General features: G+C 48.2%; 1 protein-coding gene across 1 annotated transcript; it reads right to left on the bottom strand.

Moving 5' to 3' along the window:
• Positions 1-27977, bottom strand: LOC119378244 (oxysterol-binding protein 1). The gene is made up of 4 exons (XM_037647442.2): positions 27468-27977; positions 16726-16991; positions 10293-10396; positions 1-61 (listed from the first exon to the last, which is right to left on the bottom strand). Exons 1-4 carry the CDS (start codon positions 27763-27765, stop codon positions 1-3), a joined length of 729 nt encoding a protein of 242 aa, XP_037503370.2. The 5' UTR covers positions 27766-27977.

The following is a 27977-nucleotide window of genomic DNA, read 5'->3' as shown; positions in this document are numbered from 1 at the left end:
TCACTGCTTTGCCTCTCCGGTGAGGCCATTTCCTGCACCTTGGGTGAGGGCGCACCAGGAGCTGCGGGATGCATAAAAAACGTATTTAACATTGAAAACATGTCCAAGACCTTCTTGGCCAAGATCGTAGAAGCGGATGGCAAACAATCGTCTCAATATATCCGCCGTTGTCACACAAACTGTACGGTTCTGCCAATGAAACTTGGTGTTGTAACGGGCTGTCATTCCTGAGCGCCTTCTTCCCAAGAACCCATGATAAGTGCTAACTGAATGTGTAAAAGTCGTACTGAGTGTTCACTGTGCCTCGTAACTGCTTCGCGAAGACCTTCCTTACACATGGGTTCTATACAGCCTCAAATATCGCAGATTAAGTAATACGACTCAGGGCTGATGGTATAATTTTGTGTATCTCCCCTGAGGCAAAACGGCTGCCGGATCTTTAAACAACGTTTGAAAAGGTCGTTTGGAGGAAAACCGTTTGGAACTTGACCACCGTTCAGCAGTACCCTTTCAAGATAAGCGTTGCGCCTTCTTAGCGTGCTTCTACTCGAAAGGAAACTTGCAAGCGTGGGATGATAATGCTTGTCAGGAAAGAGGTGTTACTGTCAAAGCAACTGCCAACCTGAATGGATTAAGTTGAAAGGTTTACTTGCGGAGTGTTTTACTTGCGCTTCAACGTCACACTGCCGTCCACTGACATTCATTGCTCAGCAAGCGGCCACCTTTGTGTTACCTTTTTTTATTTAATCACAATGGTAACGTGCCCGTGTCCGCGGTGCTGTGGAAACCTACGTACTGTACACGGAGTCGACGGAATAGCGCTTTATCAGCCATTCGCATGTAGTCTTCACTTCGAGTGGCCCATTGACCGTGTAAATGTACCGCGTTATCTTTATCGACTGACCTCTTCGGCAAGGCTTAAGTGCCAAACCGGAACACGCTGCTTACAGGCGCGACAGGATAACAAGTGATGATAAGAGAGCCCTTTCGCACGCGAGTGCGCAACACAGCGATTATATAGTTGTGATTTCAATGCTAAGCTCGATACTGCGAGCCGCGTTGGTGCTGAGGCTGACGACAGCGAAGCAAAAGTAATCTGCGGCCGAAGCTTAAGAAACAAGCCGCATGCTTTATCAGTCCTGCTCAACACACAGGCGGACGACGACGAAGTGTGCCTCTTGCACAGCGCTTTGTTTACCGGTTGACAGTTTTTGGTGATTTGTCATGTTCCTCGCGTAGCCATCGGTATTTTATTTGACTACACTGGAAGTAGACTGCTTCCACACCCTCCAGGCATGCCTACGCCGTCGGCGGGCCCCTCGAGGAAACGGAACAGCGAACTCAGCGACGCCGACAGTGAGTCCACCGAACTGTATTCGGCGAGCAGTGACGATTCCGACGATGGATTCCACGCCTGTTTACAGTCGTAAACCAAAACGAAGATCTATGGGTGCTTCATCAGCTTCAACCGCATCTACTGTGAAGCCGAAGGTGCTTCAACGAACTACACCGTCTTATTTGTGCCTGTTACGCCATCGGACAATCTGAGACACCTGAATCGGCAGACCATCTCGAGGAACTCGAGTCTCTGGCTCCAAACGAAATCAAGGATGTTCGAGTCAACCCCCGCAAGAATGTCTTGGCCATCGATGTTATACACCAGGCATCTCTGCTTGCTCTGACCAGGGTCACAGACTTCGACGGTATAAAGGTTCGAGCTCACCTTCCACTTAACAAGGACATGGTGGTAGGCGTCCTATACGATGTCGACATCTCCATTCCTTGTGGCGACCTTCCAATGCTCATCAAGGAAGTTAGTGATCATAGCAACATAGTCCTAGTCTCACGTCTGGGCAACTCGCGTTGCGGTAAGATTGTCTTCAAAGGCGACATATTGCCATCCCACGTGAAGGTCGGACACTTTCGTCACGTGGTCCGTCCATTTACACTACGACCACTCCAGTGCCGTAAATGTCAAAAAATGGGTCATGTGAGCGGAGTTTGCAGGAACGTGGCGATTTGCCCCCGCTGTGCAGAGCCACACAATGCGGAATCCTGCCGAGCAACTGTCCTGAAATGTACCAACTGCCATGGATCACACGAAGCCTCATCAAGGGACTGTCCATTGGTGAAAAAGGAATGGAGCGTCATGAGACAGATGGTACGAGACGGCTCAACGCACAAAGAGGCCGCTGATGTGGTTGAGAAATAGACAACGACGCTCGCGACGGCGACGACCGTCTAAGGCTACTGCGGCGCGATCTGGACGGACAACGCGATCTTCCTACTCCGACAGACCGTCAGATCTCCGAAGCGACAGCTACCCACCACTGCCGCCACCACCACCGCCCACTGCATCACAGTCGGAGAGCCGAAAAGACGCAGAGGCTTTGAAAGCGGCGGCGGATGTCGCGTGGCCCTCACTGCCACCACTGCGCAGTCATAAAGAGCCGATGCAGAATGGCCCGCAATGTACATCATCGTCCACAAATGATTGCCACGACAAAAACCTACAAGTCCTCGCTGTGTTGAGGTCTCTCATGACCACGATGCGCACACTCCTCAACGGGAATGACAACTCCGTCAGCTCAATGTGCTCTGCAAGTTCTGGGATTCCTTGGAGCCAGTCCTTGCAAGCCTTTTTTAACGCCTACTTCTAGACAACCGCAGAGGAAGCGATGTCAAATATTTCTCGGTTGTGACTGTCTGTGTGTGCGCGGGTGAACACTGTGCGCGTATTACTTGTTCCTTCTTTCCTCCTTGCTCTCTCTATTCTTTTTCTCCCATTCCCCCTCCCCCGTGTAGGGTAGCAACCGGGTGCAACCTGGTTAACCTCCCTGCCTTTCCTTCGCTTTTATCTCTCTCTCTCTCAACACACAGGCTTATCGTGTCCAATCTATACTGCGCTAGTAACATCCTTAAGAACCGAGATTAAAGGCGGTGCTGTAGTCTATAGCCCAATTATCAAGGTAAGTACTTTGTAACGGAGCGGTTGGTTCATATTGACGTAATAGGTAAATTGCACAGCAAGACACCTGAAGGGAATAAAGATGAGAAGGGCACGGACAAGGCCGAGGAAAAGCCAACAGAGGTGAGATTAAGACTTTAAAGCTTGTGACAGCGAGGTATGCCGTCATAGGTCTCGCAACATTTATAATATACGCTGCAGAGCAGTAAAAATTACGAGCTCTCTAGCACTCACCCCCCCTCCCCCCCATCTCCCTACTCCCCGTCCTTAGCACTAAGCGCGTGTTCATAACGTCCCAAGTTTTCCGTCTATGCGATTTGGTAGCGTTTATTTGTATAAAATAATGGAAACGCGTGGTATACTTCAAATACGCCATGTTACGCCTCCAATATCGAAATGCGCTGCCTCCTTTCGCTTTTCCCTGTAACATGAGCTACGCTTTCTGTCCGTCGCTTTTCGTATTCACCATGGCGTGCGAATATGCGTGCACACGACTGAGATGGATAAACAAAGATAGAATTCGGGGCGTCGTCGAATTCATCCATATTGTCAGATTCTGTAGTGTCGGCGTTTCGAACCAATCGGGGCGGCCATATTAGCCCTCTGAGCCAATCAGAGTCGACAAGATGGCGAATTCGGCAAGATGGCGACATTCGACAATATCCTCAATCAACGCAACTTCTAGCCACTCTACCATTGCAGCAGCCGGAAACTTTCACCTCGAGCAGCCTGGGGATCGGATTTGGCCAGCGACCTTTCACAGCTTTCTTCGCGCAGTCCCTATCGCGGCGAAGAGAGGGTGTGCTTAGAAGTGAAGCACTTCATTACTTTGGCTTCATTGTTGCCTGACGAGGTTTCCTGCAGTCATGTCTCCGACCGCGACTGCCTTCGAGGCAGACGCAGAAAAAAGAAAGTTACACGCAGTGTTCATACACAAGTTCGCAAATAAAGAAATGAAAAGAATCCAACTCAAGCAAGAGAAGAAGTCGCAAGAAAGCTGCCAGGCGTGTATTGTCCACGTTTTCGCCATTTTGTTGTACGGCACGAATCCTGTGTCTTGACTGGAAGTCACCATCGAGGGGCGCTGGCTGCGTCGCCCGCATTCTTTTTTCATTCACTGCTTGTTTTTTCTGGTGGATCTCTGCTTTTTTTTACGTCACTCTCTTTCTTTTCTGCTTTGCCTTGGCTACATATGAGATCTCACGAAAGTCCTGAGGATAAGGAGAATTCACTTTCTTTTTCTTCTTTTTTTATGGGAGACACCACGCGACCCCGAGTCTCGAACAGAGATAAGAAAGAAACTACGTCACGACAGTCATGTCGTCAGACTTTTCGAATCGTGACATTCTCCAGGTCTCTCGTCGTTTGCGAAGAAGACCGTAGCGCACCTCCATCAAATGAGCACGGCAGCGTCACCTTTGTACTTTCGCCGGGTGTCTAGCTAGCGACTAGAAAAAAAGAGCAAGAAGCGGTAGAAGCGGGGAAAGCTGGTAGTCTGGATGGAGGACAACCGCGGAAAAATCGCGTTCACACTTGCGCTCCAAATCGCTTTGGCGAGGGTGAAATGACGCTTCACGCTCTACGTCTCTTCCTGCTTCTGGTATATGCTATACGAGGTGGTTTATATGGTTTCCCCGGGCTACCTATTTGGTGTCGAGACAACGGTTTTATTGGTTGCTGCTGCCTATACGTGTGGTTAATGGTCGACGGCGTCTGCTTTCACGGTAGACGGTGGCGCCACGATTGACAGTCGTCCGGAAAGAAATTACAAGACATGGAGATTTGACTTGTGTTTTTGTAACGCAATATTTCTGTGCAAGCGATGAATTTGCCAAGTCGCGAAGCCGTTTGAAGCCACGAAGACGAAACTGAGCCAACTCCATGAAATACCAATCATTACCGCGCTGACTGAACCGTCATAACTGCACTTCTGTAAATGATCGTGATCATGATCTTTGTTCGCGTACCTTTAGAAATGGGTTGACGACAATAACCCATTTAGCATGTTTGTTATAGTCGGCTGTTATTTCATCTATTGTAGTCCACAATTCGGACTCTCGCTTGTTGAATTTTGTTTCTTTCTCCGTGCAAAAAGCCATTTTTACCACATACGTTACCAAAGCCTGCCACGGCTCGACTTCTATCAACCTCTCGCCCACTTGTTTTTCTTCGCCAACGCTCTAAGGGACTCCGGCACTCTAAGAAAAAAGAGAGTCCTTTAACTCCTTTCGGAGAGTTCTGACTTGCCACGTATATGACTCGTTTTAAAGAGTCACGTCAACTCTCCTTGGGGGTCATTATACTCTCTTCGGAGAGTCGTGTGACCTAGAAGAGAGTTAACGTGCCTCTTTAAAGAGAGTCATAGACGTGGCATGTCAGAACTCTCCGAAGGGAGTCACACCTACTCTTGTTTTTCCCTTTAAAGTGTGCTTATCGCGATTGCTGACCAATTAATACTTCTATCCGTTTTAAGACCAGCGCCTCTGAAAGGCGTACGTTTTCAAAGAGTCTTTCTGGGTGATTATCTTGGCATCATACATTACAGTGTGCTGAGTAGTTTTCGGACTTCTCTTCCCGCAAACACATGCCTCATCCTGTTGTAAATACTTACTCCGGTATATTGTTTCTTTCTTGTTAACCGTAAGTGAGCTCCAGCTTCCAATAATAATAAAAAAGGCTGCCCTTGGTGTTATCATCTTATAACGTTTAGGGAAGTGAACCGCTTCGCTTGCCCTCACTTGATTGGGCAGAATCGCGATTGTGTCAGCAAAAGTGCAATGCTCTCCACCAATCACGCGAGCGCAATCGGATCGGTTCGCCTTTCGAACTGCTGTAAGGTATACATCGCACACTGGCGTAGTAGGGGGGAGGGGGTTCACCCCCTCCCCCCAAATTTTGCAGTTTGCCATTTTGCATTTGTACATATACACGCACGCGCGACCGTACATAAAGTATGGCTGTACACCCCCCCCCCCCCCCCCGCAACCCCCGAAAACAATTTCTGACTACGGCACTAGGTGTAGATGCTACGATATTAGCGGGTACAGAAAAACGGAGCCAGAAGCCATCGTGTCGCCATGATAGAATGTTTTCGACTTCTTCTTCTTCTTTGCCTTTTCTGGCCGGCTGCGTTTATTTATCATTTGCTACACTGGGATCGCAGATCTTACGTTCCGACTTCTTTTGATGCTAACGCTCTGAAGAGAAAAAAAAAAAATCCTTGAATACTGGGTGTAGCTGGAGCTAACATTTCGACAAGCAATTTTGTCTTCCTCAAGTCCACTTGAAACGTTGGCTCCAGCGACAACCCGTGTTGAAGGATTTTTCACCTCTTCAAGCTTCCATATTGCCCTGAACTTTTGTCGAGTAATTTTTGCAGTTTTTTGCAGTAAGCACTCTTTGGTGCGAGCCACTCGCTATCTGACGGGGTGCGTTTAAGAGGACAGCGCATAGCACTGGCGTACGCAAGGGCGGCCTGAGGCCACACGCTGCGTTCTCGAGAGGCTCCAGTGGGCCGTGAAGTGAGGCTACCTGTTGTATTTGCTGAATGGATCGAAGAAGCCGAGAGCCGGACGATCGCTTTTATTATTCCTCCTAGGTCACCCAGTTGCGGTTGGTGCGCGTGCGCGGTCATGCGTTAAAACGCGGAATCTTAATCCACGACGTCGTACGTTTCAGCCTTGACCCGAGATGAGGACTGCGCGTGGGCTGTGACTCGAAGGCGTCTCGAAGTGGGATCGGAACGAGTTTTGAAGAATCGAGGAGCGTATTGGGATATTGGGGTACTGGTCTGGATTCCGCCTGTATATATAGTCGTATATTTTTATTTATATATCTACTTCGTTATATGACGCAGACCTTTACAGTCCAAGCGGGAAGGGCCAAGACGAAATACTAAAATAAATAGTGACATATTTATGTAGAAATAGCACTTTATTCAAAGACAGTTTCGCATTCATGAACGGGTATATGTATAGTACATATTGCCACATGCCATCATGTATGAGCCATCCGCTGTGGCACGTACTCGCGAGTGGAAGAAGAAGAGAACGTTGTTGTTGCTGGTCTGGTTCTGGGGAAGACTTCAACACCTGGCTGTCTGTCTTATTTCGCCCGTGACACTGGTGGAGGCGCTGGGTACATGCACCTTGGCTCCCAATTTCCAGCCGTGACTCCTAGCAACTTGGAGACAGCCACAGCTCCCACAGCAAGAAGCAGCCGCCGCCTGCTAGGACTACCCCCAGAATTCGGTCCCTTGTCAAGACTTGACAAGATGACAACCTCGACTATAAGCCAGGCGAGTCAAACCAACGACGCCTATTCTTCTCCGCTCCCGCATGTTTTTCATGCACCGCAGACACCACGGTCTTTCCACGGAGACATTTTTGAGGATGTTGATGACTGGCTCGACCACTTTGATCGAGTTGCCAGCATCAATGAATGGGATGAGGTCGCAAGCTACGGAGGGTTTACTTCGCATTAGAAGACTCTGCCAAAACATGGTACGAGAACCACGAGGGTTCCTTTGCGACGTGGCAAGAGTTTAGCCGCCAGCTCCGCGACGCGTACCGCAACGCCGAAAGGAAGGAGAGAGCGGAACAAGCCATCTCGTCTAGGAACCAGCGACCAAACGAGAGAGTTTCGATGTTTGTCGAGGACATGCTTCGACTCTTCAGGCGGGCCGACCCTGCGATGTCCGAGGAAAAGAAGGTGCGGCATTTGATGCGTGGGGTTAAAGAACAGCTCTTCGCCGGCTAGTACGCAATCCACCACGGACCGTGGCTGAGTTCATCAGTGAGGCGACCACGATGGAACGTACTCTCCAGCAGCGGTCGTCACAGTACGAACGCCACGACATAACGGCCACGGCATGCTCTATCGGGTCTGACAGCGAGAGGCAGGCCCTCGCAGACTTCATAAGAAGTGTCGTGCGGGACGAGCTCCGCCAACTCCAAGCGGTGGGACCTCAACCAACCGCGCCAGCATTCGTGGACGTCATCAGAAATGAAATCAGACAGGCGGTCGCACCACTCGCACCACTCGCACCACCAAGACCTGAGGTCCCTGTCCTGACTTATGCGGCGGCCCTACGATCTCCTGCACCACACGCTACTGGTCCTACTTTGCGGACAATGGACCCGCCTAGTCATCTATTCCAGGACGCCTCTTCGACTTCGCCCCCTGCGTCAAGGTTCCCGAGCGCACCCACGTATCAGCCGTCCGGCTCAAGACAGAACGCTACCAAGGCAAGCGTGTGGCGCACGTCGGATAACCGTCCGCTATGTTACCACTGTGGCGAGGCGGGGCACGTGTATCGTACTTGTCAGTACCGCCAACTCGGTCTACGCGGCTTCCACCCTGATGCTCGGTGCCCACGCTACGGTGAGCGCCCCCGTGAAATCGAAGCGTACCTTACGGGCCAGCAAATTCCTCCCCCTGTTCAACGCCGCCAATCACGATCACCGTCGCCTCGCCGCTCCATGTCACCTAGTTTGCCCTCGTCGTCCTACGCTCCTTTCAGAAGCCGGTCACCGAGTCCCCACAGGGGAAACTAGGAACCGCGGCTTCTGGGGGTGAAGTCGCTTCCCAACGAACTGCCAAAGAGCCTCCCTCGACGCAACGACCCGATGATGACCGTTCAGATTTTTTCGTTATTTTCCGAGAGTAGCAAGACTGTTTCTGCCGACATCACCGTATTCGTCGATAATCATGCTGTCACTGCCCTCGTCGACACTGGTGCCGATTATTCAGTTATGAGCAGCGCCCTGGCATCTAAACTGAGGAAAGTTACGACCGCATGGCAAGGACCCCCGTTGCGCACGGCAGGTGGCCATCTAGTGAAGCCGACTGGAATGTGCACAGCACGTATTCGGATTACGTGCATCGACGTTCACGGGCTCCTTCCTCGTATTACCTGTGTGCTCCCGCCCGCTCATTCTGGGACTGGACTTTCTTCGTGAATACGGCGCAATCATTAATCTACGTGAGTTGCTAGTGTCTTTCGAGGACCCCTTTCATCCTGAAGCTGAGGCTGACAACACCCCCTTCTCGAAGACAGCCCTACGCGTGTCCGCCGAATCTGTGACTCTGCCTCCTCGTAGCAGCCTCTTGTCAGCGTTGAATGTGAGCAGGACGTCCCCGACCCTGTAATCGCGGAGGGAAATTTGTCTCTCCTTCTTGCACAACAAATCTGCGTCGCCCGAGGTCTTGTTCAACCCAGAAATAGACAGGCTCGCCTACTAGTCACGAACTTCAGCGAGGAGTATCGCCATCTTACAAGGCGCACCGCGATCGCATACCTTGAAGACATTGCCGACGTCTCGGGTCCCTCAACATTAGCTGCACTTTCGTCGTGCGACCATTCCGGCATGCCATTCGCAAGCACTCTCGACGTAAACCAGAATCTACCTTCCGCACAACGGGCGCGTCTTTTGGATATACTCGATTCATTTCGAGATTGCTTCGCTACAACATCGAAGGTCAAACAGACGCCGCTTGCCAAGCATCGTATCATCACCGAGCCTACCGAGAGACCTGTTCGACAACATGCCTACAGGGTTGTCGCAAAAGAACAAGACGCCATACGTCAGCAAGTCCAGCAGATGCTCAAGGACGACGTCATCCAGCCATCGACTAGTCCCTGGGCTTCCCCTGTTGTGTTGGTGAAGAAAAAAGATGGTACCCTGCGCTTTTGCATTGATTATCGAAAGTTGAACAAGATCACGAAGAAGGACGTTTATCCTTACCCCGAATAGATGACTCCTTGGACCGCATACGGAACGCTCGATACTTTTCTTCCATGGATCTACGCAGCGGCTACTGGCAAATTGCAGTTGACGAGCGTGACCGCGAAAAGACCGCTTTTATTACTCCTGACGGCCTCTACGAGTTCAAAGTCCTTCCTTTCGGCTTATGCTCAGCGCCAGCTACTTTTCAAAGAATGATGGACACGGTTCTTTCTGGGCTCAAATGGCAATCATGTCTTGTCTACCTAGACGACGTGGTGGGTCTTCTCTGACACTTTTGAACAGCACATCCAGCGCCTTCAGACAGGTTCTTGAGGCGATTCGAACAGGCGGACTTTCTCTCAAACCTGAGAAATGTCATTTTGCCTACGAGGAACTCAAGTTTCTTGGTCACGTCGTGAGTCACGCTGGTATCCGCCCAGACCCTGAGAAAACAAGCGCCGTCGCCGCATTTCCCGTGCCAACAAACAAGCGCGATCTACGCCGATTCCTGGGGCTGTGCGCTTACTACCGACGCTTTGTCAAAGGTTTTTCCAAAATCGCTGAACCCCTCAACCACCTTACGAAAGAAGGCGTACCGTTTGTTTGGGGTCAGGAACAGCAACATGCCTTCGATACCCTGCGAAGCCATCTCCAGACTCCCCCTGTACTCGGTCATTTTGACGAGACCGCTGCCACAGAGCTACACACCGATGCCAGCAACGTCGGACTTGGAGCTGTATTAGTTCAATGGCAAATGGCCTAGAGCGTGTGATTGCCTATGCCAGCCGAACATTATCATCAGCAGAGAAAAACTACTCTGCAACAGAAAAAGAATGCTTAGCTGTTGTTTGGGCTATAACAAAGTTTCGACCATACTTGTACGGACGCCCATTCAGAGTAGTTAGCGACCACCATTCTCTATGCTGGCTCGCCAACCTCAAAGACCCTTCAGGTCGTCTGGCACGGTGGAGCCTTCGGCTGCAAGAATTTGACGTTACCATCATTCACAAGTCAGGACGCAAACACACCGACGCTGACTGTCTCTCACGTGCACCAGTCGGATAGTGCCAACGCAGACCTCGATGAGGACAACACTTTCCTTTCCTCTGTATCAGCAACCGACTTGGCTCAACAACAGCGCGACGACTTGGAGCTCAGCCCACTAATTCACTATCTGGAAGGGCGCACATCTAGTCTTCCTCGAAATTTCGCACGCTCGCTAGCCTCCTTTTGTTTCCGGGATGGAGTCCTTTATAAGAAGAACTTCGACCATACGCAAGCTACTTACCTGCTTGTTGCGCCGACCTCGCTTCGTGACGATATTTTACATGCTTGCCACGACGAACCATCGGCCGGACACCTTGGCTACACGCGCACATTGCAACGAATTCGTCGCTCCTATTACTGGCCACGTCTCACGAAGACTGTCAAGCATTACGTTCGCACATGTCGCGACTGCCAACGTCGTAAGACTCCACCTGTCCGACCAGCGGGACTGTTACAACCAATCGCCACACCGAAAGCACCATTTCATCAGGTTGGCATGGACTTGCTCGGTGCAAGTCCATGCCGCGGTGCAAGAAAGTACAGGTTTCACCCCATTCCGCTTAGTGCATGGTCGAGAGGTCACTACAATGCTCGACGCAATGCTCCTCCCCGACAACCAGGGACTGTTTAACACGGATGCTGCCACGTTCGCTCAACGCGCCGAGGAGGCCCGTCAACTCGCCCGATGCCGTATTGAGAGTCGCCAAACTGCAGACGCACGCCGCTACAATCTTCGGCACCGAGATGTTACCTTCAAACCAGGCGATGAAGTCTGGTGTGGACCCCCATCCGACAGCGCGGCCGGTCAGAGAAGTTACTGCGGCGCTACTTCGGCCCCTACAAGGTTCTACGCCGACTCAGCGACGTAACCTACGAGGTTCTCCCAGAAGGCACCCCAAGACGTTCCCGTCGGCTTCCACAAACTGATGTGGTTCATGTTTCAAGGCTCAAACCATATTCTCGCGTCGTCAATCGAACGCAGAGTGACTTTGACTACAAGCCACTTAGCTTCTTTCTTTTTGTTGCTTTTCTGCTTGTTATTGTTGTGTCCCACTTTCTCTATTTACTTCTTCAGTGACTGCAGCATGTTCATTTGCCTTACAGGCACAATTGTTTCGTTTGTATAGTGACGTTTTGTTTTTCTTTCCTCCTTTTTTAGTGCGCGTAACCAGCATCGAGACGATGCTTTTCTGAGAGAGGGAGTAATGCCACATGCCATCATGTATGAGCCATCCGCTGTGGCACGTACTCGCGAGTGGAAGAAGAAGAGAACGTTGTTGTTGCTGGTCTGGTTCTGGGGAAGACATTCAACACTGGCTGTCTGTCTTATTTCGCCTCGTGACAATATTGCGTAATGAGCATTAACAGCCTGGCCATTAACAACCTGGCCTTACATACCAAACTGGTCTCCACCTTGTCACTCTGTGCCATGCGCTAAATAGCTGCACTGGTCATCCACTTCACAGAGCGGAATGACTCAATTTTTAAAGACGATAGTCTTTCTTGGGGAACTTAAACGCAGAAATTTTGGTCTGTCTTTCTGTCTGTCTGTCTTTCTGTTTGTCGGCACGTCCCTCGATTCAGCCACTCGGCCAAAGTTGAACCACTTGCCCAAAGGCCAGCCGTCTTGAACTGGTACGGCTGTTCATACTTGTGAACGTTGTCGATCAAAAAGTAAATATCATGCATATCTGAGGTGCAACATCACTAGGTAAGTATTAGGTGGCGTGTTCCTTTAATAGAAAATGCATACATACGTAATTTTAAGGACCCTAGTTTCTTGAGCTGAGCTGAAAATGCATAAGAATGGAAGCTTGAGCGAGTTGGTATGCGTTCATCTTTGTTGAAACAGCGCTCACTAGACGACGACGAAGTAAAAGAAGGCACAGGACAGGCGCTGCCTGTCCTGTGCCTTCTTTTACTTCGTCGTCGTCTAGTGAGCGCTGTTTCAACAAAGCTGAAAATGGGACTGCGCTGAAATTTGCCTTCCTCCGTGCCCTTCGCACGAGCTCATTGTTGTGTTTCGGTTTCGGTTCTGTATTGCACTGTACGAATGCCATGGGTTGGTGTTGAAAAACTTTAGTTTTGAGAAGGCCAAGAAGGTGAAAAAAAATATTTAAAAAATGAAAAAGCAGCGTTGTGGGCGGCCTTCAGGCTGCCGGTTGTGGGCGCCGCTCTGGCGTTCCTGTTTTACCCAGGCGACGTGTAAATAAAAGAGTGTGTGGAGAGTACTCGTTGAGTGCGGACGTTTCTCTGCTTCAGCGCTTCGCGCCAAACCGCGTTTTCGGGCTGGCTGGCGTCCCCGCCGGTCGCGTTGGTCACCGCCGGTCTTCGCCTGCTGCTGCGCCGGGACTACCAGCACGCAACACAGCACTCATGTTTCCCGACGTATTGCCAGATGGCGTCCATATCTCACACAGCGCCTCTTCTATCGTCTTTACACGACATTTGCAGCGAAGCACGCAGATACGCGGCCAATTTTTTTTTTCTTTATTGCGATAGCAATTATATGGACACTCTCGACAGGACTTTGCTGTCGCCGTTGGCGCCATTTTCCGTATAAGTCTAAATTGATAACATTACCCCGCGCATCTTATGTTCTACAAGCGCCTTTGGGAGGCGTTGGTTCTACCCACAAGTAAAAGCTCGCGAACGCTGGCGACGACTGCGGCTGAAGCAGAGATAAAACGAGCCGACCGTGTCCGTCGCACGGGAGGTGCATGCGATATCAGCCCGCGTGCACTGAAAGGGCACGCGGGCCTTTTGCAAGGAGCATGAAGGGATGCCAGAAAGAAACTGAAGGACGCTTTGTAAATTCCAAAATGTGTTCGGCGAAAGCCTGTAGCCATTCGACTTTGCCAACGGATGCCACCGCTGGACGCCGATGCCGCATACAAGCGTTGGAAGGAGCAACGTGCAACCGCGAGATCAGATAGCCACGATTGGTGACATGGATGACATAGTTATCAATACACGTGGCATAGAATTGTTGCTCCTTGTCTATTTTCCCTTTCTTAGTCTGTGGACCTGTGTACACAAAACATTTGCCGACAAAATAAAATTGCTAACTTCATTGACCAGCGGGTTACTGCAGATAACTAGCATAGATTGGGCGTGTTGGATGCACATTAAAACTTGTTTCAAGTACTATCAGCTCTGAATGAAGCGCCAGCAGTGGTGTGCGTGGTACACTTCGCACCCTTATGATTAGAGATAGATACGCTCTTGCGGTTTGCCGCTCGTGAGCCTCATTCATGCTTTCTATTGCGCAGTGCTGCCTAATCGGGTGTGCGTGCATGTCAATGGTGATGACAGGACGGCGCGCATTAGACGGTCCCTAACATAGGTCGGCAAACTCACTCATGAGTCAACTCACTCAGACTTACTCAGATCAAGCTGTGAGTCTGAATCAGAGTGAGTCCGAGTGAGTAATATTTTGGTGAGGCTGAGTCTGAGTGAGTCCTATTGAGAAATATATCAGTGAGTCTGAGTCCGAGTGAGTCCAGTTCAGGAAAATTTTGGTGAGTCTGAGTCCGACTGAGCCCTAAGCGCAAAATATATTTCTTGAGAGAGTGATTGAGCTCCACACTATTTTGCCGACCTATGGTTCTATTATCTCAGCCTCAGCATTACTATCAGCCTTATGTTGGCTCATGTTTATACTCCCATCGACTCAAACATACTTCAAAGTACTAGCATTCATACGCCAGATCAATATTTATTAATCGGAGGCGTGAGTACGGAGAGGGGGGGGGTGCAGGCTGACCTCCCTTCCGTAAACTCTTTCACAGGAAGTGCTTGATAAAAATATCTCGTGTGAGTCACGTCCTTTCAATAAAAATGTCCTTACTGGATCGCAACCACTGATAACTCATGTTTGAAGATACGAGATCAAAAGGCACCAAGTAGAGCACCAATTATGCGAGATATTGGTGTGAAAGAGCATTGACACCATGGTTGAAAAAACCAATTACACGCTAATGGACTCATGCGTTGACTCACTCAGACTCACTTAACTCAGATAGAGCCATGGGTCTGAATGAGTCCGAGTAATATTTTGATGAGCCTGAGTCCGAGTGAGTCCGGCTGAGAAAAATTTCAGTGATCCTGAGTCCGAGTGAGTCCGGTTGAGGAAAATTCTGGTGAGTCTGAGTCCAAGTGAGCTCTAAAGGCAAAAATATATTTCATGAGTGAGTCTGAGTGAGCTGCACATTGTTTGCCGACCTATGGTCCCTAATGCTTGGGAAACGCGCTCCGCTGTTCATGTTTCATTTGGCACCGATAGTACAGCTTGGTAAACAGCAGGAAAAATCGGTGGATGTGTGCAGGAAGAGAGAAAGAGAGCTCTTTCCCACCATTCTTTTCGCCCCTTTGGCTCATTATTGCTATTCTTTACAGCGCTCTAACAAGATTGAATATTTTAAGGTGAAGGCTTTGCATTCCTGATCGAACGCGAAAATTGGCCGTCGGCATCCCGAGTCAGCAGCGTCAACACGAGTGATGCAAAAAATCATCACATGATGACGTCCCCTTATGATGTCATCATGACATCCCAGATCGCCAATATCTTTTACGTCATAATGTCACGCCACACGATGACATCATCGAATGACATCGTCACTTTGCATTGCCTCCGTGATCGGTCCACCGATCACGGAGGCAATGCAAAATAAGGTGCTGTGTCGAAAGCTTGCAATGTCTCCGATCCTGCAGGCAGTGCAAGATCACGTTAACGTCCAGAAAGCATTCGGAGGGGGGCGGGGAACGTACAATACATCGACTGAAGAAAAAGAAGATGGCTTTCATCTTCGCGTCATCTTAGGCAAATGCATAAGGGACCCCGCGAGTCTTTTCAGTACAGTGACCGCATCATGCCCTATCAAGGGTCGACCGTTGAGTGTGATTTACACTATTTTATTGCAAATACATCTTACTACGATTTTTGATGTGAAACCTTTGTAATTATCTACATTAGTATGATTACACTAATTGCGTTCAGCATACTTTCAAACGACCATAAACGAGTCGGCAAACGATTTAACGTAGGAATTAAAATATGGTGCAAAAAAAAAACTCCGCATAACCTACCAATATTTCATATCCACCGTCGTGCATCCCCTTTGAAACGTGCTCTCAACCTTTTTATTTTTGTTTAAACTTCAAGTACTCACGACGCGCTTACACGGCAGCTCCTGAAAACTTGGATTTAATCAAAGGTTGTCGCCTGTAAAGACCATTTAATTTATTTGAATGACATCACCCGTCGTTTGTCATTTGCTTAAAATTCCGAACAAAGCAGGTGAATCAAAGGAGCAGGCTTGGCAAACGAACGCTCGCAGCACGCGGCATACGTATATTACGCTTTAACGCAGACACGGAAGCCGAAGCCCGAACGCTGCAGTCAGTGATCGAAAATGGGCTGGAAGTCATTTTTCAGTGTGCCACGGCCATAGAACAGTGGCAAAAAGAAATCGTCGCCACACGTGCACATGTACACATTGATGGTTAGCAGATAACACCAGGAGCAAATGACACTGAACGTGCTCCTGACGGCAACTCCGTCCGATTTCACTGGGCATATTGCTTGAACATTCAGTACAAATTGATTTATGAACTTGGCCGCTAATGTTTCAATAACTTGAGTAGGGCAGACTGGCCGGCAGCGCCGAGCAACCTTCACTTAGCGAGCGCGCGCACTATGAGCGGCACCTGAGTCCTCTCTCTGACGTCACACGCGAGAGGGCGCCACTCAAAGATCTTGAGGCGAATAATCATACCAATTTAGAAAAAGTTGAATTTGCTTCCAATCAGCATTGAAAGAACAGTAATTAAAGCAGAAAGCTGGGCTAGCTATTATGGTTGACTCGAGACATCAGAACAACTAAGAAACAGACCACGTGAGGAGCCCACTCTGCCCCATTCATGCGGTCTGTTTTAGCGCTGCTAATAGGTTAAATGCTAGCAAAACCAATGTGCACTTACATTCATCATTGCAGTGGAGGTGATGCGGAAGAGTGTAGCGCGCTCATTCACAGCACGCACACGTGCTGCTAGCTCTGGCCCTCCACCCGCGGCTGCTGCATCGAGCTGTTCCAAGTCGGACAGTGAGCGCTGCAATGCCGCTCCGTGCTTCCCAATGAGCTCGCTGCACATGGACAGGTCCTCGAGCTTGACATGCAGAAGCCTCAGCACCGTCAGCAGCTCACATTTATCCAGCTGCGATGGCATGTCCAGCTCTTCGTCTTCCTCTGAAAAGCCATTCGTAGCGTGAAGCAGCTAAAGCTTCGCAATGGACATCAACATGCATTCAGTTGGTAGGCATATTGTAAACAGTTATGACCGTGGTGGATACGATTTAAACGTAGGTATGCTTAGCAATCATGACAAAGCAGGCATTTACGGCAATAAAAGTGCAATCACTTTAGCCACACACCAGTAATTCCCATGAAATGATCCACATAAATAAGTGGAGACAAAAACAGAACGAACTTACAAACCTGAAAACAAATCTGCATTTTGTACACACACTTTTGAAACACGAGCAGCCTGGTAGCTCTCACGGCACAACGTTCTCATGCTGTCACTGTTGCTGTAATCGAGTTGCACATAAATCAAGATGGATGTGATAATTAAATTCAGATCAGCTAAAATTAATAGTAAAACACGAGCATTCCTTGCCATCTGGTATTCAGCAGCAGTCATCTGCAGCCACCTTCCGTTATGGTCAATGCTGGCATCAGTTAAACCTTTGCATTTTGCATACATTTTCATGCATTCGTGTGAGCTTCTTGCACGTGTAATTATCTCTATATAGGCTAACTGTCCAGGCAGAAAGCTCCTGCACATAGTAAACTGCATCACGTTTTTTTTTCTCCCTCTTGAATAAAACACGCTCAATGATTGGGAACACTGTATACAATCCACTTCCAAGTGATTGTGAACAATATTCAAAATTAGCAAAGCAATGCCCAGTGGTAGAGACACTACTATAAGAAGCCTTCTTTGTGGAAAGGCTAAGAGACAAAGGCACAGCATAAGAACCTGCCAACAACCCGTAGCCATTACTATTTTCTAGAACTGATGAGATCAGTAGCATTACTCAGTGTCATAGGCACCATAACTAAATATCTTACTCTTTACGCTAACATAAAAAGAAGGAACCATTGCCACCCTATGTTACCTACAAAAAAAAGGTAAATGCATTACTGTTACTGAAAAAATTGTAACGCACATTTCTTCTGGCGTTACTCCAAGGTCAGAAATTCTAATCAGTTCTTAAGAAAAATAGCCAACCTGCTCCGCCACTACGACAAAAGAACATTGAGGCGACCTGTGGGAAAGTGACGCCTACGAGACGAAAGAGTTTTGTGCGAAACTCCCGACTGTAAACAGACTTCCAGCCAAGGGGTGGCTAAATGCGAATAGAAGTGTTCACACGTATGCAGAAGCAACTTAACTGTCTGATTCACTTGGGTCAAGGGAGGGGGAATAGATGTAATCTTTGTTTATTAGACTGCCATAAAAGCAGAGCCAACACTGGAACCACAGACGTTAACCTGATATGATGCCTGTATCGTAGGAGTAGATATGTAGTGTTCATTGTTTTATAAAATTAGATAGCCAGCACCACAATCACAATTGACGTTTCACCGACGTTACACCTCCATAGGCTGTCTTTCCAAAGCAGTTTCTAGACCTGGCATGGCTGTGTGGTATAATACCCGACTGCCATGCAGAATGCTTGGGTTCGATTCCTGTTGGGATCCTAATTTTCATTCTTTGCATTCGTCAGGTCAAAGCTACCCATGTCGGTTTTTCTTAACGTTCTCGCATTTAAATTACCAATGTCTGCTCTCACCATTCCTGGGTAGATAAAAACTGTCAATCACCTGTGGTGGTGGTGGTATCTTTATTGCTCCCAGAACAAAAAAAAAAAAAGTAATAAAGAGGGGGCGCATACCCGTACCCCGCAGCCCATGGTAAATGGCTATGTGCAACACGTGTCTGGAGGAAAGGGTTTGACGACATATGCAACAGGATTTTCACATTATTCATGTCATGACCATACAGTCATATTCGTCGAATCCTCTTACCGTCCCATGCCAATTTCGGTCTACACCAAGCATAGGCCGGCAAACTCTTTCATGAGTCGACTCCCTCAGGCTCACTCAGACTCATACTGAGAGAGAGCCCTGAGTCCGAGTGAGTTCGGTTGAGAAAAATTATAGTGACTGAGTCTATGAGTCCGGTTGAAGAAAATTTTGGTGATTCTGAGTCCGAGTGAGCCCTAAGGGCAAAGTATACTGCATGAGTGAGTCTGAGTGAGCTCCACATTTTTTGCCGACCTATGGTCCTATCTACTCAACTTCAGCATTACTATCAGCCTTAGGTCGGCACTCGTTTATACTCACGTATACTGACACATATTTCAACGCATTGCCGTTCATACGTCAGCTCAACATTTATTGACAGAGGCTTGAGTTGCGGAGGGAGAGGGTGAAAGGTGCTTTGACCTCCCCCAGCCAACTTTGTCACGGCAAGCTTTTGATAAAAATATCTCGTGTGAGTCATCTCTTTCAATGAAAAGGTCCTTATTAAATTGCAAACTCTGATAACCCGTATTTGAAGGTACGAGATCAAAAGGCGCTAAGTCGAGCACCGATTATGTCAGATATTGGTGTTAAAGAGCATTGACACTACGGTAGAAAAAGCTAACTATAGGCTAACGGACTCGTGAGTCTACTCACTCATACTCACTCAGACTCAGATCGAGCCGTGAGTCTAAGTGAGCCTGAGTGAATTATATTTTGGCGAGTCTGAGTCCTAATGAGTCCGGATGAGGGAAAGTTTGGTGAGTCTGAGTGAGTCCCCAAGGGCAAGATATTTTTCGTGAGTGAGTCTGAGTGAGCTCCACATTTTTTGCCGACCTATGACACCAAGTTAAGGAGGTGATCATGAGAGCACCCAGACGTAGGCGGCTAGATAGATAGATACGTAGATAGAAACGCTCAAAATGCCTAAGGTTCGCTAAGAAATGCTTTGTATTTAAAATGTTAATGTAAGTATGTTACTTGATACAGTTCCGAAATCGCAACAAGCAAATTAGTAAGTTACTGAACAAAGTAACACGTTACCTGTAACACCACTAGTTGTACCATGTTACAGCCAGCACTGTTATTACTGCGTGGTGAAGCCCCTTTACATCCAGAGCCTGAACTGTGCTTGTCCTAGCACGTCGTGCTAACAGTGGCAAACAATGCATAGCCTCAAAAGTGGCAAAGGGGCCACCGTATTGGAGATTGACCTCAAGCGCACACACACACAATACAAAAACACATGAGAGAAGAGGAATTGCTCGAAGGGCTCATTTCTTTGTTAGAAATGAGAACCAAATGGATCCAAAAGACGGTTAAGCTAGGGAAAGCATGGGGGACATTATTTGTTGCTTTTAACTGTAGTGTAGTAAATATGACAAATTGGACATTTTTAGTTGGGTGTACGTAACGAGCCTACGTACGCAGCACGGCTGCGAGAGAGAAGTGCGCATGCGCCGTACGTAACGTATCTCTTCCAGGGATGTGCGCGTACGCCCCTAACAAGACGCTGCGTACTTAACGCAACGCTTACTACGTTGCGTTCTAGCGAGACCTCGAACAAACCAGAAACGAGAGCACATGGTGGTTGCAGTGGTGTTGGACGCAGACAGAAACAGCGAACCCAATGCAAGTCGTGTGTACTCCACATTGAAAGGCCATGTTTTCGTGCCAGACAAGGTACAATCAAGCGGCACGTTCCAGCGTCCTGACGAGTAGGAAGACATAGCCTGGCGTTCCACAAATATCCTCAAGCAACCGTCTTTGACAGGTTCTGTCTTTCTCTTTCTCTCAGGCTTCTCAGCGAATGACCCCGTAAAAAAAAAAGGAAAGTAAGCTTGGTACGTACTTTTATTCAAACTGCAACATAACGCGTGTTGAGTGTTGTGCGAGCTTTGACTCCTTGAAAGTGCTGCTAGTAGATCGGAAAGTCAAGAATCACTGGAACGCGACCAGTTGCTGCAAGTTATGCTCATCCACAGCCTCATCCACGCCATCCAAACCTCATCCACAGCCGCGCTGAATAGAACGCTGTGTTCGACCAAGCGCGGCCGTGCCCCATTAAACGCCATTCTTATATAGTGCACCCAGCTTCAAAGGTGTGTACACATAGGAATGTTCAATGTACACGGCAAAGGTCAACGCGTGCAACCAATGCACCCAGGAACAACGCTAAAAATGCACACAGCGAACGCCGCGGCCTGACTTGTATGCTAGTAGCCGTTACAGGCCATCGGGGTCCTGTGTACAGATCACAGAGGCCACGTTATTACTGGGACCTAGCATACTTCTGACGTTGGTGGCGCTGATAAGCATGCGAAAACACTTAGTACATCTCGCATACGACTTATCTAGTTAAGTGAAACGCATCACGGTACGTTAAACTAAAAGTGTTGTAGGACGCTTTGCTTGCAGCGTACACAACATATTGTGCACAGCGTATGCAACTTCTGCGTACACCAAACTAAAAGCGTCTATTAAATTATGACAATAGACCCCCTTTACGTTGTTGGGGCTCGAACTGACAACCTTCGTATCCTAGGTTGTGGGTCTGGGTCCCACCAGCTCATGGAATTACCCATGAGCCCTCCTGAAATACCCTTGAGAAAACCTTGGTGCTGCGATGACTGCAGACCAAGGTATCATGAATAATGCCCAACAGAAAATTGTGTACTAATACACTGTTCCTTACAGCAGCAGGTACCGATCTTGGAAGCGCAGCTCTCCAGTTCTCTGTCTTAAATTTTTATACTGTACTTATTCTTTCAAAGATGTGCAAGCAAGACTTTGGGAGACTAAAAGACACCTTCCTATATTCAGTGACAGTTGCATCACAGAAACCTTGCGACTCAATTTATTATTAGTTGCTATAAGAGGCTCTATATTGAAGCATGTTTAACTAAAGAACACAATGCAAGTCCCTAGGAATGTTGCACTATATACAGTCTTTGCAGCAATGCACCTAAGACTGTATATGTTCAATGAACTCATTACTGATGCACTAGTAGAAACAGTGATGTTTAAAATGTACTGCCTGCATTTTAGATTCTTCTCATTAGACCTGCGCTGTAAAATTTGTTCACAAGTACAAACAGGTCGTGGAAGTTGCTCTGAGTGATACTATCTGGCATGAAAGCAAGTCTTATTTTTGAGACACAATTCACATCAGGCAATTTTTTGAAATGATAAGGCCCATTTCGTCACTGTACCTAAAATAAATTATTGCACATTGGCGTGATGTCCACATCCATAGACTCAATGAAAATCTATAAAATTTTACATTTCCATTTATCTTGAAGATGTTCCTAGTGAAGCCAAAGATGGAAGACATATAGTGAAACCAATTTCCCAGAATACAAAAGTGGCCTCTAAGCTGCATAAATAACAACAAATTAAGGACAGCACAATAAAGCAGAGCCCCCCACAATTGATGCCCATCATCGTCATCATTCTATGTCCAATGAGGCCTCTCCCAATGATGTCCATCTTGCATTCCTGCAAACTTGTTCATTTCATCTCCCTGCTGTCCTCAATCACGCTTCCCACCCCGCGGCATCCACTTCGTCCTCATGCACCACGACCATCTACCCTACACATTACCTGGCCCACCCACGTCCACTTCTTTCTCGCAATGTCAACAGGAATATCACCTGCACCTGTCTGTTCTACAATCCACTCTGCTCTTTTCGTATCTCTTAACGTTACGTCTACCACTTTTCACTCCAACATATGCTGGCTGCATGTTCCTTAATTTCTTCTCAAGCAGAACTGTGCGAATATTGAAATGTTCAAACACAAATAAAGCAAAAAAACTGTCTTTGAATGATGACTATGTCCTCATCATCATTCTCCTATGTCAACTGCAGGACGAAGGCCTCTCACAGAGATCTCCAACCCATCCTGTGTCATGCAAGCCAATACCACAATGTGCCTCCACATTTTGTACATTCAGCGCTCCACCAAACTCTGCGGTGCCCTCGGCCATGTGTGCATTGTTAAAAAGTTGCAATACGAGAAGCAGCAACAGGTTTCCTTACTCCGTCGAAATAAATTCATGCTACTATGCAGTTTATTAGGCTGCAGAGCATTGAAGGTACTTTTGGTGATGTACTGCAGTTGAACCCACATTTAACAACAACGGTTTTAACGATACATCAGTTATAGCAATGAAATCTGGCAACTAGGTGTATGTCCTGAAAGGCAATGGAATACGAATTCTTTGAGTAGAAAAAAAAAGAAAATGAGAAATGTGAGCCACAGCACCCCTAGCTGCCAGGCACAGGTGGGCATCCAGCAGGCTACAGGAGGCGCTGGACAGAGATAACAAATCAGCTGAAAGTCCGAAAAAAGGTATGTTCCACAGCAAACAAGAAAGAGGCGTCCGACTTACACAGTCACTATTCTTCTCTGAAAAAAACGCTTCTAAAAGCTCACGTGCCATTCTTTCTTTACACCTACCAGGATTTTAAAATCGTAAAACCTCGGAGCAAATGAGCAGGCTTTGCAATGGGCAGAAAGATACACATTCATATCCTTGTTCAAATTATTCGCGTGCTCCCTCATTCTGTCATCGACGCAGTGGCCAGTTTACCCTACACAGCACTCGCCGCAGGACAGGAGGATTTCATACACCACCCCAGTGGCACAATGCACATACAGCTTGGCATGTTTTACATGGCAGCCTTTCAAATGGCTGTTCATGATGCTGGGACAATTGTAAGAGCCTACTGAGAGCAGAAAACACCATAGGTGCACTGTACTTAGTGGCCACTTTTTGGAAATTGTGGCTCATTTTGTGCACGTAATGCACAACTTCAGGCCTTGTGCCACTGAGCTCACTGGCTCAAACACCATTCACAAGAGTGCCTGCTTTAGCCTTCTGTAGAAGCGTTTCAGCCAGACATCAGGACAGACTCACCAAATCAGCCATTTTGAGTCGAATGCCTTTTCATAGTGTATGAAAGCTTTATGAAGGGGTCTGTAGCACTCCTTTCCTGAATCCAGCTAGTGCCCATCACAAGAGTTCATCAATACATCCCCCAAATTGATGCCAACGATACAATCAAGAACTGGAGAGCAGTAACCTGTCTAAACTGGATTGTGCTTCACTCAGGAGAATGAGGCAACAAATGGTGAATTCCATTGGCGGATTCGGAGTGGCCGACGAACTCCACTTCGTGGAGAGCATTCGAAGGAAATCTGCCAATGGAACACAAGCGCCCTCGCCAGAGCAAACGGTAGGGGGCGCTAGCGCACATCTGCTTCGCAAGCGCCCAGCATTCCTCGCGGTTCACGCAGTTTTCGCCTTCACGGGCGCCAGTGGAGAGAACAGGCGCGGTCGGACAGCGCATTTCATCGCACACGCGGTACGCCACGCTCTGCGCACGCGCGGGGAGCTTGCGACTTCGGTGGAATCCGCCGCTTTTCGCCGAGTAGAGAGAGCTGCTCCGTGGAGTGGATCTGGCGCAGGAGCTGCTCCAGATCTGCCAATGAAACATACAGGGAGCACTCTCAATCCGCCAATGGAACAGACTTGCCCTGAATGGAGCAGAAAAACTGCTACCGGAAGTGCTCCGAATCTGCCAATGGAATTCACCAAAAGTATATTTTGCATGCTCTGATGTCAGCTCTTTTTTACGGGCATCTAGAAGTTGATTTTGGTGAAACTTGCACCCCACATACTCATGTCTAGCCGTCCAAGAAATGAAAACCCCACAGAGCATGTCATATGCTCAGCATGCAAAAGAGAACACTGTCCTCCCACAGCTTATGTGATTATCCTTTATTACGACGACGCCTTTTGCACCAAAAAATCCACAGTATCGAATTTGTTTTTTAAGGTGCACTGGAGCCCCAAAAACTGGGGACTCACTTTCACCATGCCTGAACTGTATCAGCTGCACTTTATGTATTTCTGATGTCCGTACAACTATATGCTGCTCTGACAGGCTCCCTGGACATCTGCAAGGCTGCCCAGAGAAGCACTAACATAGACCAGGCGACCTTCCGTGCTCTGCAGGCATAATGCTGAATAAAAGTGGCAGCATAGCTGCTGTCACATGTTTCCTTCGTCAGCTGCCCTAAAGTAAATTTCAGCTCTAAAGGCCTTCAGAGGGCTGCGAGTCTAGTCACAGAGTCCTTCAGCATATACGCTTGTTAGCTAATTCATGAGAGGGCGAAAGCCCTCTGTGTTTGGTTGCACCAAGTGTATGACTGGTAGAGGATGGTAGAAACTAAAGATCCAGGAAACGCTTTGCAAGTACTTACTCACATGAGCAGGCCAAGTTAAACATCCTTGTACCAAATGCTCAACGTTCCAAGCACCTCATCTGGCAATCCACACTTTCAAGAGCCAGATCAGTGCCTGCCCACTAGCATAATTTGCATCTGCACTTCTCTAGGTCTCGCCTGCACATGGCCACTTCACGTCCTGATTGAAACTTTTCAAGAACTGCTCATGCATACATGTCAACTTTTTGCATTAGTGAAGTTCGAGATCAAACCAAGATAATATTCCCGGAGAACCCCAACTTCTTTCTACAAGCAATGGTCAGTACTTGAGAAGTGGACGGGCCAGGGGCGTAGCCAGAAATTTTTTTCGGGGGGGGTTCAACCATACTTTATGTATGTTCGTGCGTGCGTTTGTATGTGTGCATGCCTATATACGCAAGCAAAACTGAAAACTGAAAAATTTCGGGGGGAGGTTGAACCCCCCCAACCCCCTCCCCTTGGCTACGCCCCTGGGACGCGCCACCAAACTCCTACGAACAAATATGAATGCATTGACACGGAAGCCCTGTTCATTTCACACGCACCAGATGAGTTTCTACATCCTCCAAAACGTGTCAGTAGTCTCCCAGAGAGAGACCTTATGTCAAGGATTCTGCCAGAAGGAACCTTGATTGGCAAAGCACATGCCTTAAATGCCAGAAACTTAGTTTGCTGTGCAGATCAGAAAAAAATGCATAAATGAAAGAAGGCAAATTAATGTGGTATTATCTGTTCATAACTACTCAACACTTATCAAGGATTACAGATACAACAGAAGTCTGAAGACTATGCGTAATGACTTCCAGGAACATTACCCAAGCAAAAACAATCAAAACATGTGGAAATAATTTTGAAAACCCACCATAAACTCTTTCTGTCTTCTTACACACAAGCTTACATTTTTGTGCAATCCTTTCAGTATGCACCTGTAACCTCATCTAATGGGCCCTTTTGCATATCACTGCTCCTTCCATCAGCACACACAACACTTCACCTCACAAGGCACCACATGCCCTACACACTACAGATTTTTACAGCTTGTACTGTACTGTCGACCACAAAAGTTTGCGGGATGTGCAGCGCGTGGCCGAGCGACGGATAACTGTATTGCTGCGTCACCTGCCGTGATGCGACGGGTGTTGAGGCTATCGGCCGCAGCCTCCGCGATTAGATCCGGCAACGGCACGTTGTCTAAACGCACCGACACTAATCGCCGAGGCCGATAGCCTCAACACCCGCCACATCACGGTAGGTGATGCAGCAATGCAGTTTTCCGTCGCTGCGCCACATGCTGCAGATCCTGCAAACTGTTGCGGCCGACAGTACATATCAGAAAAAAATGTTTGCCACCCATGATGTATTATTGTGTTGTTGTAGTTGTGCATACACACAAGAACATAAAATAGGAAAATCAAGCTGTCTTCTGAACCTCAAGAGGTACTGCACATTACAGGGCTCCAACAAAGGAGTGTAACTACAGTAAATAATCAAGACTATCTGCAGAAGAGAATTGCAACATGGATCCCACGTTGTCTTGATGTTCATTTTGAGCAATCCATACAAAAAGCTCGCCAACACATACCAGTCTTTCCAGTATTATACCACGGAATGCATTCAGTCCTATTCATGTGACACTACTCTAAATGCATAACTTCATTCAAAATATTTTATCATTAAGATTACTCCCCGCCTTTGCTTCATTCAACAATTCTTACATACTTCCCTTTAGCCATGTATCATGTCAGCAGCACTGGCGACCTTCTTAGCTTTACGCTGTCTCTGTGACCAATCACATTCCCAGCCTCTCTTTATGTAGAAGCAAAGACACACATTCCTGATCCCCTCTCATTATTTCATAATGCAGCTCGTCACGCTCATTGTATGCTCACTGTCGTATGTCACTCAATTTGGACACTTCAGTGCAACGTGCCTATATTGGGAATTAAAAGGCACAAACACCGTTTTATCTGCGTCTTTTAGCAACCAATGCATGCAATGGGCGTTCACAAAAGCACTTTAAAAGGCTACCGGGCGAGTTGGAGCAAATGCCCGAGGTCCGTGCGTTAAATTTTCATTGCACGGACCTAGACAGGGTGCACAACTGCGACATTTAAGTGCTTAACGCGGCGACTAACCTCGACTACATATGAAATTGAATCCTTTCGTGCGTATTATTTTTGTTTGAAGAAGCAACAAGCAAAACAACATTCCCGTGTTTCGGTCTGCTGTCAAGTTCGAAAAGCAGGTTGAAGTGAAGCATACGGCTGCAAGCTTCACGTCAAGCGGGGCCAATTGCCAACACAAGGTCACGCCTACTGCCGGCGTCCTTGAGCGTCCAACGACAGCGGCTAATCTGCTCACCGGACTCCATCATGCGCACGGCACGAGCCTTGGCCAGCTCCAGCGCGGTGACCCATTTCTGTCGCTCGATCTCGTTGCTCGCCTTCAGGTGGAAGGTCTGCGTGCCTCCGTTGGAGATAACGAAGTTGCAGGAGTCCTCGGTGTGGATCACCGCGCTCACCAGGCTGATGGTGCCGCGACACGTGTGCGCCATCTCCGCCTGGTTCCTGTAGTACGAGAGCAGCCCGTTGGAGAGGACGAACCATCGCTTCTGGTAGCCCTTCAGGTAGTTGGTCCACTTGGCCAGCCATCCCTTCATCTCCGGCTCGCCCTGCTGTTGGCCCTGTCTCGCTGCTGCTGCTCATGGTGATCCCGCCGGCGCCCCTCAGCGACACGCTGTCCCCGGCGGAGGAGGCTCGACGGCCCGCTTACCATACGCTGGCGACTCTGTCAGCAGCCACCCTACGACGCTCGACGACGATACGGGAAAAACAATCACGCAACGTCGGCCATATTCTCCCGGCGTGTAGT

This window comes from Rhipicephalus sanguineus, unplaced genomic scaffold, assembly GCF_013339695.2.
Source record: "Rhipicephalus sanguineus isolate Rsan-2018 unplaced genomic scaffold, BIME_Rsan_1.4 Seq7480, whole genome shotgun sequence".
In the NCBI taxonomy this organism is placed as follows: domain Eukaryota; kingdom Metazoa; phylum Arthropoda; class Arachnida; order Ixodida; family Ixodidae; genus Rhipicephalus; species Rhipicephalus sanguineus.
Note: the sequence above shows the minus strand (reverse complement) of the source record. Positions and strands in the feature narration are given on the sequence as shown.